General features: G+C 53.3%; 1 protein-coding gene across 2 annotated transcripts in view; it reads right to left on the bottom strand.

Moving 5' to 3' along the window:
- Nucleotides 1-1,846: 1,846 nt before the first annotated feature.
- The window catches only part of NPLOC4 (NPL4 homolog, ubiquitin recognition factor), a 56,158-nt gene continuing 42,772 nt past the window's right edge, over nt 1,847-15,232 (bottom strand). Inside the window, exons 13-17 of one of the 2 annotated variants that reach the window (XM_082603465.1) lie at nt 13,072-13,143; nt 10,286-10,381; nt 9,018-9,134; nt 7,300-7,402; nt 1,847-4,192 (exon numbers count right to left, since the gene is read on the bottom strand). In XM_082603465.1, coding sequence (XP_082459591.1) covers nt 4,035-4,192; nt 7,300-7,402; nt 9,018-9,134; nt 10,286-10,381; nt 13,072-13,143 — 546 coding nt within the window. In that variant the 3' untranslated portion in view covers nt 1,847-4,034. The remainder of the gene's footprint in view (nt 4,193-7,299; nt 7,403-9,017; nt 9,135-10,285; nt 10,382-13,071; nt 13,144-15,232) is intronic. The other variant, XM_082603466.1, reaches the window with a different exon arrangement.

Raw genomic sequence — 15,232 nt, 5'->3', positions numbered from 1 at the left:
TCTCCTTTAAGAAGCCAATGGGAGAGTCTCCAAGGTCAGACACCCATGAATGAAAGAGGCATCTGGAGGGGTGTGGCCAGACAGGGCAAGTTGAAGGAGCCCAGCTGCCAAGTGTTTTCTGGGCTTGAGTTCAGCTGACCTCACCAAGGATGGTGTACCTGCCAAAATGAAGAACCAGTAGCAAAAGTTCTAATTCCCCTTGTTGAGGTTGGTGTTCAACCCCCAGGGCAGTGGACCGCTACTGTTCCAGTGTTTCTGGGTTGGACCCAGCATCAGTATGGCATTTGCAGTCTGTCCTTTGCCCTCTTGAGACCAGCTCCCACGTGGCCTTTGGAACTAGAAGTGAGGACATGCTCCTTTCAAGAGACACACCACTCTGAGTCCCACCTCCACCCCCCACCCCCTCAACCTGAGTGCACAAGTGTTCTTGGCTGGTCTTCTGACCACCAGTCCTGTGGCCACGTGCTCACACCAATTCCCAACCTGGCCCGCCCAGACTGTTTCCCGACACCAAGGGCACTACACCGGGATTGTGCTAGAGAAAATGACCGCGTGGGGAAGTGCATCTGGGAGGTGGGCTTAGCTGGCCAGGCCTCACCTGCCAGGTTCAGCCCTGACTGGCCAGGCACTGTAAAGTTGGTCATTCCTGTCCCACTCCCTTCTGCTCAGGGGGGCTAGCAGGCTCCTGGCCCCAAGTCCAGGCAAGACCCACACTCTGTGATACAAGGATTTATGACCATCAACAGTCTATCTAAACAGCGAGGGGGCCCTGAACGCTGATCCCCCCGGAGGTTACAGAGCAAAGGGCTTAGCCAGCTCAGGGGTGATGTGGAGTGAGAGGCCCCTCACGTGGGTGTACATGGAAGGCCTGTGGCAGGAGGCCTGTGAGACAGCAGAGCGTGCTGTGGACAGTCAGTGGTCTCTGGGCCACACGTGGGGGCTACATCTTCCCACCTACCACCAGACAGCATGGGGGTGGGGAGGGACAGGACACAGCATGTGCAGGGAAGCTGCAGGCTGTGCCAGGCACTTTCAGGCAGCACAGCCTGCCAACATGTTGAACATGCCAGGAAAGGGGGTGGCAGGACCCTGAGTTCTATTTCCAAGCAGTACACTCCACTTGCTTGACTTCAGGGGGAGGGATGACGTTCCAGAACCTCATCACTTCACAGAGCCAACAAGGTCAGCAGCCTGAGCCACAGAGAGGGCAGGACACTGCTAGTAAAAGTAGGCAAGCTCAGGGACAGGACTGGAGCCAGGTGCTGAGGGCCCACCCACCCCAGTCCAGAAGCTAGGCTGGGCCTGCCTCTCCCCAGGTCCCCTTGGACATCAGTGGGCAGTGTTTCTTATATACTTGGTCAGGAAGCAGTGAGCCAGTGGCCAAAGGACAGAATGGGTGGTAAGGTGCGTGAAGGCTGGTACCTGAACATCGGGGGAGCGCCCCCTGGCTGTCACTCGACAAGTGTCCCCTCCAGGCCTTGCTCCCCTTGCATCTGTGCAAGTCTGGGGGATTCTGGGCACTATCCTTCACCTGCTGCCTGGCGGAGTGCACCTCACCCACCACGCAGAGGCCAGGAGCAGCCGCATGGCTGACAGGCAGAAAAGGCGCAGAAAAGGCCTGGAGGGAGGCCAGGCTCTGCTCCTCCAGTGGACGTTACCCTGGGAGCACAGGGCCGAGGAGCCTGGGCAGGAGGAGTGGGTCTCTACCCTTCAGTACTCTAAACATGTCAGCAGAGAACAGTGATGTGTGGAGGGGAAAGTCATCAAGTCGCCTGACAAGGTAGGCAGGTCAAGGCTCAGGGCAGGGAGAGGCCTTGGGGCCCAGGAAGGACAAACGGCGCTGGCGGTCGCTTCAGGTGCTTTTATTGGTTCAACTGCAGGGCTGGAGTCCAGGCAACGCTACTGCAAACCCAACCGACACACACCTGCAAGCCCCAAGTGGGAGCACCGGGAGCAGACTGGTTGGTCTGGCACCTGGTCCCCCCTCGCTGAGCTACGGTGCCTGGTGCCTGGTGGCATGAGAGGGTGTGTCCACACAAGGGCAGGTAGGATGAAGGTGGAGCTGGGGGCCCCTCCCCTATGCAGGAGGAGATGGCTAAGCTGCCTGGGCCCGAGCCTGCTGGCAGGGCACCCCCACTCCTTATGTTGACCCCCGACTCTCTTTGGACAAAATAAAGTGCATTACTGAACAAAGAGTGACTCAAAACCAGAAGCAGAGAAATCACAACACTTTTTCTTTAGCTAAAAGATAAAAGGAAACGAACTATGCAGATGCCAGAACTTCAGGGTGAGTAGGACACTGGTCAAAGAGAAAAGGAAATTAGCTCGGTAGATGAAGACCAGAGCAAGTACAGGAGGAACGGCGGGGGCCGCGAGGTCTGAGGTCAGCGCCCTCCTGCTCCCCCTGCAGACTCACATCTGATCAGAGCAGATGACTGGGGCCAGATGGTCCTCCCAGCTTGCTGGCAGGTGGCCACAGAGGAACTGGGCAAACAGGGGGCCCTGCACCTTCTGCCCCCCAGAACAGATCCGCTGTAGCCAGACCCAACCCCACCGGCCACTTGGTGTCCCACACCAGGTGGAGCTGGAGTGCCAGGCACAGCCCTTGCCACAGGTGAACACATGCCCAAGTGCTCTCTGTTCACAGGCCAAGGGCGAGGGAGGGTCACACAGGCTTGCCTCCTGCTCTAGGACAGAGACATGAAGTCCCCAAGCAGCCTGTGTCTGGGTCAGCCTCTCCCATGGGTGGGTGCAGTGCAGCTCAGAGATACGGCTCTTGTTAAGGCAAAGAGGCATCAGGATGTCCATGGCTCCCAGGGAAAGGCCAGACCAGAGCCCAACCACAGAGGAAATGCAGGGACCCCAGAGCACATGCAAAGTCTGACCACAACCTTTGTCCTGGGATAGCCTGGACCCATACTTCAGCACAGTACCTACTTTCCAGCGTCCCCGCAGCAGCCCCACAGCTGCTGTACTGTGGCCTGGCCTGTACTGGGGCCACATCACCGTGTCAGAGGCCAGGGCCCGGGCAGGGCAACAGGAAGGAATGGTGTGTGGGGTGAAGGGGACCAGAGCTTGCAGCCCTGCCTGGGCCACCCAGCTCACCCCATGCAGGCCAGGTCAGCAGTGCTGGCCCCCCGGAGAGGGTGCCTGCTCAGTGGGAGCCAGCACTAGGTTCCTGCTCGGACTACCTGGGTCTGCACCTGTCCCAGCCGTGTGGCTTGGCAGGAAAGTCTCAGGCACTGAGGTTCATTTGTGAGGAGACCTGACTGTGGGTCCCCCGTCCACCCACCCAGGTTGCACACACCTCCAGGGACTCACTGAAGGAGGGACGAAGGTGGAAACTAGTCTCTCTCCTTTTATGCAGTTTTTATCTTAAAAAAAAAATAAATAAAAGTCTTCTTCGCAGGAATTACTGATAACTGTTATTACAACCAAAGCAGACTTTAAAATCCCCCCTGGACGCTGGGTGAGAGCAGGAAAGGGCGGGCAGCAGATTCACCTGCAGACCAAGCGGACAGGAGACCAGCGAGCCTGTGGCCACGCAGTTCCACCACACGATGGCTACTGGAAGGGGAAGAGGTGGCCCTCACAGGCAGGGTCTGCCCCAGAGCAATGGGGTACAGAGGTCACCAAGAGCTCCCAACCAAAAACATGGGAGGGGCAGGAACCAAAAGCATCCAAAGGAAGGAAAAAAGAAAGCTGGATGGTGCCAGCAAGCCCTCCCACCCCCTCAATTCCAGGTGATGGTTTAGAGGCACCTAGTCCTTCTACCACAGTGGGAGCTGCTGCAGGGCATCCGGATGGGGCCATACGGTGCCTCCACCAAGAGACTGGTTTCAGCCCCCAGAGCACCAGCCTGGCTCCCTCCCTCCAGGGAAGCCTGGTGCTGAGAAGCTTCATGGGTCAGAGACCCCCAGGGCAGCCGCCCCCGCCTCGCCTTCAGCGCTGCCTGCGGTGGGGCATGGCTGCAACAATCCTGGCTTCAGAGAGGGCTAGGGTGGGCCCAGTCCGGGCAGCAGGGCCCGGGAGCCCTAGGTCCTGGGGAGGCTGCACATCTCGCAGTGGCCGGTGCCTGGCTGGTTCATGAAGGTGCAGTGCTGACAAGCCCACATGGCGGCCGAGGTGGTGTGTGCAGAGCCCCCGACGGCTCCGTACTCGTGGAGGCCTGGGAGCTGCACGCCGACTGTGCCTGTGGGGCAGGAGGAGAAGCAGTGTGCATCATTTCTGCACTGGGAAGCTGTCCCACCCGATCTGAGAGCTCTGCACAGCTGCTTATCAGGGTAGGAGTGGACTCTAAAAGCAACTGCTGCAGGCGCGGACAGATGCGACTTGAGAGCCCCTACCGTGGGTCCCCTGCTCAAACACAGAACACCGATAAGTAAAGGTGCTGTCTGCAGAGCGGAAAGCTGTCAGCTGTGGCCACTCATGCACCTGCCCGCCCTCCCTGCTTGCTGCATCAGTGGTTCCTTCCTTCTCACTGCTGAGCAGGAGAGCTCGGTGTGAACACCATCCCTAGTTATCTATCCCCCTCCTGATGGACAGTTGGGTCATTGCCAGGTTTGAGCCATTGTGAACAAAGCTGCCATGAATATTGTTAAACAAATCTTGGTGTGGATCTGTGTTTGCATGTCTCTTGGGTAGCAGTGGGCTCGCTGGGTCATCCTCACTGGGCGTGCGAGAGCTCCAGCTGCTCTGGGAGCTCGTGAGCACGCGATGCGGCCAGTGTTTGCATCTCAGCCACCCTCAAGACGTGTAATGGTACCTCGTTTAATTTTCATTCTTCTGATGACTGATGGTGACCATCACTGTAATTCTTTTTATGGAACATCTTCTGTGGAATATCTTCTCCCAGTCTGTTCCTTGCCTTTTCAAGTTTTTGACAGTGTCTCTTAATGAGCCCAAGTGTTTCATTCTGATAAAGTCCAACTGACCAATCTTTTTTTTTTTTAAATAAATTTATTTATTTATGGCTGCACCGGGTCTTTGTTGCTGCGCACAGGCTTTCTCTAGTTGCGGCGAGCGGGGACTACTCTTCGTTGCGGTGTGTGGGCTTCTCACAGCGGTGGCTTTTCTTGTTGCAGAGTATGGGCTGTAGGCGTGTGGGCTGCAGTAGTTGTGGCACGCAGGCTCAGTAGTTGTGGCTCGCGGGCTCTAGAGCGCAGGCTCAGTAGTTGTGGCACATGGGCTTAGCTGCTCTGCAGCATGTGGGATCTTCCCGGACCAGGGCTCAAACCTGTGTCCCCTGCATTGGCAGGCGGATTCTTAACCACTGTACCAGGGAAGTCCTGACCAATTTTTGTTTGTTTGTTTGTTTGTTTGTTGTGGGGTTTTTTTGTTGTGGGTTTTTTTTTTGCGGTACGCGGGCCTCTCACTGTTGTGGCCTCTCCCGTTGCGGAGCACAGGCTCCGGACACGCAGGCTCAGTGGCCATGGCTCATGGGCCCAGCCGCTCCGCGGCACGTGGGATCTTCCTGGACCGGGGCACGAACCCGTGTCCCCTGCATCGGCAGGCAGACTCTCAAGCACTGCGCCACCAGGGAAGCCCTGTCTACAGGGATTTTGACTGAGATTGTACTGATCAATTTAGGGAAAACTGACATGTTAAAAATATCTTGTCTTCCAGTCCAGACAGTGGGATTTCTTTTCCATTTGCTTAGCTCTTCTTCTGGCAGTGTTAGTTTTCAGCAAAGAGCTCTTACGTGGCTTCCACTGACTATGTCCCGAGATCTCTCGTGTTCTGTGACTCTGCATCTGTAAAGGGTACTCTATTGCTAATTTGTGTTACCAACCCTATGCAGTGACTGGAATTCCACGAGTAGTGTATCTGTTGACAGCATTTGACAATCACGTAGCACTTTTTAGCAAAGTGAGTGTCGGTGAACACCAGGCGCTCTCCCAACAGAGGCTGCAGGCAGCAGGTCCAGACAGTGTCACCCTGCTGCCGGAGGACTGACACCTGACTCGGGCTTGGGTTTCTTCCCACCCTAAGTATGAGGCATGAAGCCAATGGGACCCAGCTCCTATGGGGTCGCTAGTTTTTCATTAGTGTCTAATGGGGTTGGCAAAAGCAAGCCAAATGCTTAGACTGAAACCTTTCCTGATCTAGTTTTCCTCTCCCCCAGCTGGGCCAATGCTTGTCCAGGATAACCTCTTAGCTAACCCACCCCGTCCCGGCTTCCCTGTGTGCACTTTCTGGGCTGAGAGAGAGGGCTCCAAACTACTAAAGCTGCTGCACTCAATGTCTGTGTGTGAAGCATTTGAAGAATAACACCAGGGGCCTGGAGAGCCCAGTACGTGGGAGAGCTGGACCAGGTGCTGAGATCCCGGCCAGCACCTCACCACTGTCCACCCAAGGACACAAGGCCGTGGGCTTCGCTGTAGGGAATTTGGTGGGAACAATGGGTCCTCTGTTTCAGAACGTGAGGGCAAGAAGAGTACACGGCACATTCAGCCCTTCTACTGTTTGGTTGTAAGAATCGTATAAAAAGAAAAATTAAGAAGAAGGAGGACACAATGAATACCAAAGCTCCTCAACCCCTGAGCTTCTAGGTACTTAGTATCGAGAGAAAATAAGAACCCTGCTGGACTCCCTGTGGCTTGGGTTCCACTGAGGGTTTCCTGGCTAATTTTGGCTCAAGTATCAGCCCACTAGATTGAGAAAATATTTAAACACTTTTTTATATGTACTTTCATTGTTGTCTTCAGGGGGCGTTACAGTACTTAAAGCCGCAGGGAAAAGGGCCGCCATGGTCACCGCCCTCTCAAGCTCTCAGCTGGGGGGCTTGGTGGCCACGGCGCTGGCAGCGTGGGGGCAGCTCCCAAGGCTGATTGACAGAGGCGCTCACCCGGGAGACACAAGATCCCCGAACTATATTCTCCAGCTCTTTTCCTCCTTATCCACCAAGAATGCTCTGAGAACTGATGGGAAAGGGGAAAAGAAAAGCCTGAGGAGTCCAGAAGGTCTCTGCACTCAGCACTTAGGTGAGTGTGAAGTTTCTGTTCATCTAAAACAATGACTTTCAAACTGCTCCTAAGATGCTTGAAGAATAGCGTATCTGCTATGTACGTGTACAAAAATCCATGGAACTGTATACCCAAAATCTGTGGCCTTTACGCGTATGTTATAGTGATGAAAACATCTGTGGGCCCCAGCAGAGGTCTGCTTGTTCCACTGCCCACGACGCTGTCAGAAGGCATCTGGGGTCAGGTGTCCAGGGCCCGGGAAGAAGTACTGGAGCCCTGAAGGGCAGGAGTTTGGGCCCTGGCAATGGGGACTGCGGGAGGGTAAGACACTTACTGCAGAGCTGCTCGATGGTGGCCCACTGCTCAGACTTCTTCCATGTCTGGGCGAGCTCCTCATTTCTGGTCCTCACGGCCTCCAGCAGCAAGCTGATGCTATCCTGCAAGAAGCCAAAAAAGAAGGTTCCAACTCGCTTCACTGACGGTAGATAGACTTGTTCACAAGTTTCTTTTTCCCCAACATCAAGACACACTTCAGAGGGAATTTCAAAAATCTCACAGGCTGTCACTATGAAATGCAAACCCCCCCACACTTAGGTTTATAAATACAAGTGCTAAATTCTTCCCAGAGATCCCCAGGTTGGCCGCTGTGCTACTCTGTGTCCCAGGCTGGCTGTGCTCCACCCGCTAGGTAATCACAGCTCACAGCCCTTCTCCTGAAGGCCTGGGTGGATGGGCAGGAGCCTCATGGCCGTGAGGCCCACCCTCTTCCCTCACAACCCCCTTGGCCCTCTGTTTTCTCCATCACGTCTGTATCTCAATACACTCTGCATCCTAGGCCTCCAGGGTCAAAGTGAAGAGAACTAAATAGTTTTTTGTTTGTTGGTTGGTTGGTTTGTTTTGCGGTATGCGGGCCTCTCACTGTTGTGGCCTCTCCCGTTGCGGAGCACAGGCTCCGGACGCGCAGGCTCAGCGGCCATGGCTCACGGGCCCAGCCGCTCCGCGGCATGTGGGATCTTCCCAGACTGGGGCACGAACCCGTGTCCCCTACATCGGCAGGTGGACTCTCAACCACTGCGCCACCAGGGAAGCCATAAATAGTTTTTATAATGAGAGACTTCGAAAGCCTTCCAGGGGCTCTCAGGCAGTATCTACAGAAAATGCTTCCTAACAAGTGACTGCAAAACAGCACACATTTTCCAGGGAGAAGGCCCTAAGCTTTCACCACCTCCCCAGCCGGAGGGGCAGCAGCTAAGCTGGGGGCTGGAGGTGCAACTCTCTGGGCTTAACAGGGAAGGCAAAGCCAGTGAAAAGTTTCGGGGTGCCTGGTGTCAAGTATCACAAATGGGTAGGTTGGACAAAACACAGACACAAGATATAAGAACAGCTACAGGCCACCTGACATAGAAAAGCAGTGGGAGGACTGAGCCTCTCCTTTCTACTCTGTCACCTCGCAGAAATGCATTTCCTTGGGTCCCAGGCAGAAAAAGGGCCAAAGTAAAAGGACAGCCATGACACAACCCATGCAAGGGGCTCCCTGGCTGGCCCTGCTGGCCCTGTGCTGCTCAGAGAGCAGCCACCATCTGTAACACTCGCCCTCATCTCCCCCAACAGCATGTCTTAAAAACGCCAACTGTGCAGCTGTGTGCCTGGGGCCTGGACGCTGGCCAACCTTCTGGGCCAAGGTGATAAACTGGAGCTGATTCGGGAAGAGGGGAGAGAGATCGGGAAGAAGCAGAGGCTGGGATTCTCAAACTGTTCCAACAGGAATTTTTAAATTGTTGGATCCGTCATGTTCCCACTAGAAGGACACAGAGCTAAGCGGCCTCTGCGTCCCACGTGGTTCTAACAAACAGAGGAACTGTCCTCCATCACAGAGGGCAGACACTTTTGAACAAGCTGTTCCAGTGTAAACACTAAAAGTGGAAAATTCACCTTTCTATCAAGGCCTTTGTGCAAAGCTGCTGCCCACAGGACAGGTTAAGGGGGACTTAGCTGCTCTGGTGCTGCCCAGCGTGCTCTGGTCTGAGGAGTGGAAGCCCACTTGGCCCGTACCTGCAGAGGCATGACATCATTGGTGACCAGGAATAGCAGGAGGTGGAAATCCGAGATAGTGTCCAGGAACACAGATGAGGTGTTCTGAGACAGGTAGGTGGCCAGGCTGTGGAAGTCCTGGAGCGCCAGGTATGGGGGGAGACAGACACAAGCACCTGTTAGTCCCAAGCCAGAGTCGCAGGAGAGCTACTGTCCTATAAAGATGGAACTGAACACGTTCGGCGCTGATGGATGGGCCTCCCCGTCTCCTTCCAGAACCACTTACTGGGAGCCAAGGACAGAGGAATGCACAGTTGCAGAATAAGCTGTGGCCTCATCTCCCAGGAAAACACTCTCAGTACATTTGACTTATGGAAGAGTGTAAGCAACATGTCTATGAAGCTGACCCAGCTGTGAGACATGTTCAAACTCACCTTTGGGGGCCTGGGAGTGGGAAGAGCCACTGCGGGGCTGGGAGAAGCCCCGTCTGTCTAGGTACATTGTTGATCCAGGGCAGCACGGTAGTGAGGAGTAGGAATTGGGGGTGGTGGTGGGGAGGATTACGTGACACTAACACTTTCAACAGGAGTGAAAGCGGGAGATTCAAGAGTGCCACCCCAGTCAGTGGCTTTGCACCTCCACAAGCACCTGGGCAGATGGGCAGTGAGGAAACCAAAGCATCAGAGAGGCCCTGTAAACTAATCACAGATTCAGAAGACAATCTCACTGTACACATTCTTTAACCAGGCCCCTTTCCGTAGTGCCTGTTATCAACTTGGGATGTGTGTTCACAGACCATTGATGTGGCAGGACAAGGCGGTCACAGCAGTTCTGATTGGGCCTGATGTGCAGGTGAGAGCCAAGGTGGCCAGGCCACATGAGCCCCCACGGCTTGGATGGTGCCTGAGAAACATGGCAGGGTGATGAGGTAGGGGGCAGAGCGTGCAGCAAAGTGAGACACTGTCACAAAAGACAACGCTTACCAACCATCAATAACGTTGTCGGGAGAGGACAAAAAGTGACCAATAAAACAGGCCCCCTGAGAATCCTTCCAGCACATCCACAGGCCTGAGGACTTACAGGGATTTGCCTCTCTGCTCATCCACTGCCCCTGCCCTGGAGAGGGCTCATGTGATCAGCAGTGTCTTAGAAAAAGGCCTAGCCAGGTTTTGTCACAAAAACAAATCAGGAGAGTCAGAAAGCTTGCTACTTTCTAGAAAAACAATAGTGACACTAGATAAACAAACAGTAGGGACTCTAAATTATGTTTCTAAAGACAAAGAGCTTACCTGTGTCTCACCCAATACATCTCGGTTTTCAATAGGAAATGGATTTTGTGAAATAGAAAAAGTATAAACTGGATCCTTGGGGAAAGTTGTTGTGATCTAATGAACGAAAACACAAACCCGTGATAAATTAATTGTGCTATAAACAAGGGTGTGGGCCCTGAGCACACCCCTCCCTGGAGCCCTGAGCTGCTCACAGCAGCAGGAATCCTAACTGTTCTACACTGAAGGGAATGCTTAACTATTAGGACAGCCCCTACATGAAAACTCTGAAAACTGTGACTCTGGAAGGCAAACGGAAGAACCATTTTTCATGACTGGTAAGATCATGGTGCCTGTGGGCAGGTTCCTAACTCCAGCCCCACTGGGACGGCCTCTCACACAGCTGCTCTCCTGCTGCCGCGGGTGAACTAGAGAGTGGGCCACAGGGAAGAGCACAGGTGTGAGCGCCATCTCAGGAGCAGACTCTGTTCCTGTCACCGGGTCTGGAGGGCATGTGCAGAACCAGCCCCTGATGGTTTTGAGAGCCACAGTGCCCTCCAGCGAGCTGGCTGAAACCTTCTGAATTCCCAGGCACCACTCCATGGAGCCAGGGCACGTCCAGGCAGGAAGAGAAGCAAGGCCGCTGAGATGCAGGCATGGCTCTCGCCTGAAGATGGCTGGAGTCAGGAGCTTGTGTCCAAAGGGGAGCCTAAGCCCTTCATTTGGCTCAGACATGCTTTAGAAAGGACAGAGGGGATTTTAAATCCAACAATCAACAGAAGCTGCAGGGACAGTGGCAAATGTGCAAGAATCAATACAAATACAGTTTCTCATTCCTCCTGGCAGATGCCCCTCCCCCAAAACACACCCAAGTGTGAGCCACCATCAGCCCTCTTTTGGTTGACACAGCTTTTTCTCTGCAATATAACACGGGCAGCAGCAGATTATACCTCGTCCAGATTTAGCGTAGCTATTCGGGTTCCTTCGGGACTATTTCTAAAGGATGAGAATGTTGCTCTGGCCTGTTTTCTGCATCAGTGAAGGCAGCGAGCTGTTCCAGGCCTGCTGGCCCAGGACCTGCTGTGACTGTGCCAGCGCTGTGAACAGTAAGCTGAGCCATCAGCAGCTCCCTAAATCGAGCCCCGCTGGCCTTTTATGGACGAGACCACGTGGCCTCAGGGCACAAGGTGTGGCCTCGAGCACACTGCCAAGTCCTACTGTGAGGCCTTGCTCCGTTCATCGTTCATCAGAGAGGTACGGACGGCCAGAGAGCCCAAGCCTCCTAAGGCTGCCGTGAGGGTCAAATGCACCCAGACACGTGGAGCCCGCAGAATGGGTGGCACGTGTGGGGCTCAGTCTCAGCTGCTGTCATGATTCTGGAGATGGGAGAGGGGCTGCTCTGCTGCAGAGGCAGGGCCTGTGGCCTGCTCTCGCCCCTCCCTTTGGAAGGCAGATAAAGGCGTGGACCAGCAACAACAGCAGGCCCACTAGTCAAGTAAACGTGGGATTAAGGGAAGTACTCGTGAGACCTGTAATCGCAACAGACCTCGGGGGGCGACAGAACCGAGGTTCGCACGGCAGTCTGTGAACATCCCAGACGCCGGGGGAGAGGATGCAGGGTGCTCAGCACTTTGTTTTGTGCTCAAACCCTCTCCCTACCCAGCCTGCCTTGTCACCTAGCTGATGCCTGGCCACCTGCAGAGCACCTCTGCAGAAGCCTGGAAGAGCCACCTGGTCATGAGCTTTAGTCATCAGATGCCCTGGTCAGGTTGGGGTCTGGGGCCGGGTGAGGAGCTGAGCACACCTGTCTGGGCACCTGCTCCAACCTCCTTCCACAGTAAGAGAGCGCTTGGGGATCACAGGGTGGAATGCTCCCCCATCAACCAAACACTACGGTGACAACCACTAAGGCAAGAAAGAACTTAGCTCCTTCGTGAAAGGAAGGGGATGGGGAGGCCACTGGGAGAGAAGACCTCAGGAAGCTGGCTTTAAATCACGCAGACTCCTCCTAAGTGTATGCTCCATCAATCTGTTTTCATCTTAATTACACCCTAGGTAGTCTAAAAAGCAGATGCCTTTATGGCCTAGGTAATAAATATGTTCTCGGGAGCTGTCAGTTGGAATGGAGCGTTGGCGAGCTCAGCTCACAGGGACCCACTGCTCCAAATGCAATGATACTTTATAGCCTGAATCATATGCCCATCCTAGTCCAAATGCAGCCTGAATTCATCCTGGCAGGCAGCAATTAGGAAATGAGCCGCCTCCCATACCCTTTGGACAGAGCGCTGACTACTGCAAATGCATCAGGCTCTAGTCCTGCAGCACGCACTCCCCTCTGCACTGTGGCCACATCTCCGTGAGCAGAGCACGCCCCCAGAAAGGAGCCGAGACTTGGGGAAGGCGTGTCGGTACCAGGTACCTTCTTGGCCCCTGGAGTGCCCCCCAGGAGACCATGCTGTCCCCACGAGTGGGCCTCTGAGCTGTGGCAGCTGAGCTGTGGCCAGGGCAGCACCTGTGCACAGAGCCAGGGAGAGGCTCGCTGACCTCCAGAGGCTGCTTGGTCTTGTCGGTGGTCCTTTGCTACACTTTAGGTTGGGAGAAGTTAACCCCTTAAATTGTTTTCAAGGAAATAAAAAACGAAAAGCCCTTAAGGTTTCTAGGTTTTCAGGGATGCCAGGAGCTCAGTGACTCAAAACACCTCTGGATGCCTGTCCTGTGCAGGCAGAGGAGCAGGTATTCAACCCGCCGCCCTCGTGAGGCCACCCCCAGCCATCCTGACCTCCAGGGGGGAGATGACACACACTTACGTCTATGATCAGATACTCCACGGGCAGGGGGCGAGCCAGCTGGGTAATCTCGTTGCCAAACTTGTCTATGTCCTGAAACACAAGACAAAGGTCCAGGGTGTGAGTGCAGGTGTGCCGACCTATGACAGGTTTTCCATTCACATGCTTGTCTCACTCCTTAAATTACTACAATTCTTGTTGAAGTATATGAAAAGCAGAGAGGAAAATGTACATATTTTTGCAGTGAATCCACCTTCCATCACTTCTTGGAGCTCTCGATGACGGCCACGACTCAAGAAAGCAGCCTTGGGGGCTTCCCTGGTGGCGCAGTGGTTAAGAATCTGCCTGCCAATGCAGGGTACACGGGTTCGAGCCCTGGTCCGGAAAGATCCCATATGCCGCGGAGCAACTAAGCCCATGCACAACAACTACTAATCCTGTGCTCTAGAGTCTGTGAGCCACAACTACTGAAGCCCGCGCGCTTAGAGCCCATGCTCCGCAACAAGAGAAGCCACCGCAATGAGAATCCCACGCACTGCAATGAAGACCCAACGTAGCAACAAACAAACAAACAAATATATATATATATATACATATATATAGCACCAGCCTGATGCTAAAGCTGTGGAGACACAGACCCCGGGCTCCCACCTCGTCAGGCCACATCTGTGCCCCTCCTCCTCTATAAGCTCTCCTAGTCTCACACCTGAATGCTAACTCTTAACAACCTTACACACACCTCTGGAAACGCAACTTCAATGGAAACTTAATCCTTATACATTAATAAAATAAATACACACACAAATCAGTACACATACACACAAATACGCAGACATGGAAGACCACCACCAATCTGTCAAAGTCTAAACTTGTTTTGCTTTATCAGATGCATGGAACATAAAGTTTAATTATGGGGAAAAATGGCCAGCATATGTTCATTAATCATAAAATGACAATTAGATCTGATTTATGTCAAACTTGCTGAGTTCAAACACAGCTCTAGAAATAAATTCATAAGAACCAACACTTTTCATTAAAGATTCTGCAAGGGGGGTCATATTTTCTATCTAAATCATCACTTAACATTATATAAATCACTCATTGAGTCATATATAAATTATACATCCATAATTTCCAATTATGGGGCCTTACATAAAAGTTTATGTTTATTAAAGCTCTCAGACCCTAATGGATGTCAAGCAGATCTCCCTGAGGTGTGCAGGTGACACAAAGCTACCCCTAGCACATCACACCTTCCGGGGATGTCAGAGGCCCATGCCATCTTTTGAGACAACCTTCTCAGGCTGTCCTACATTAAACCGAGTCCATTATCCTAACAGGAATTCCAGAGGCTCCATGTGGCCCTGCTCTTTTTTTTTTTTTTTTTCTCCCAGAAATTAAACTCTCTGGTTCGCAGCACATCTCAGATTATCCACACCTTCCCTACCATTTCTCTGTTCACAACCCAGAGAGTTGCTGGCAAGAACCTGCCCCTCTGCCCTTCCAGAAAACGGTCCAAATACATCTAACCAAACACATCTAAGCCAGCTACATAGGGAGCAGGAGCACCACCAAAGGACAGGTTCCTGGAAACAATATCCATTCTGTCTGTCTGCCTTCCTTTGAGGTTGGAATACTGTCCCTTCTACCTGGGCAAGAGTCCCTGGTCCTTCCGCATGCTCGTTGCTGCAGCAGGTAGGCTGGGCCTGGCTTTCCGTGGCTCTACCAGCTTTGACAGTGGCAGCCCAAGGTATGGCCTGCTGAGTGGGTCCTGGGGCGCCAGAAGCGGTAGTTTCTCACTGGAGGAAATACGGTAGGAGGCGGGAATCAAACCCAATCAAACTAAATCACCATTTCCAAAAATATACGCTTGCCCCTACAAGAAACAACCTGCAACAATTCACACATAATTAGCCCGTCTGGAATTCATCTTCAAATCTAATTAAGCTCTAATATGCAGAGACATTTTCCCAGCACCTGTTCGCTTTAATCTTCCCCTCTAGGGATGATTCTTGTTAAATGCCCCCCTCTCTTTTTTGTGTGTCATGCTATTCTCTTTCAAATTTAACTACCCCACTGCATCCTTCTGCTCCCCAAGAAAATAAAGGTGCTGCATCCCCTTCTCTTCCCTGGAGGAAAAGCAGGTACCTTCTATCTCTCCCCCATGCCTTCACTCAAATGT

This window comes from Mesoplodon mirus, assembly GCF_964341445.2.
Source record: "Mesoplodon mirus genome assembly, chromosome: 18".
In the NCBI taxonomy this organism is placed as follows: Eukaryota; Metazoa; Chordata; class Mammalia; order Artiodactyla; family Ziphiidae; genus Mesoplodon; species Mesoplodon mirus.
The sequence above is the reverse complement of the archived record's forward strand: the minus strand, read 5'-3'. Positions and strand labels throughout refer to the sequence as shown.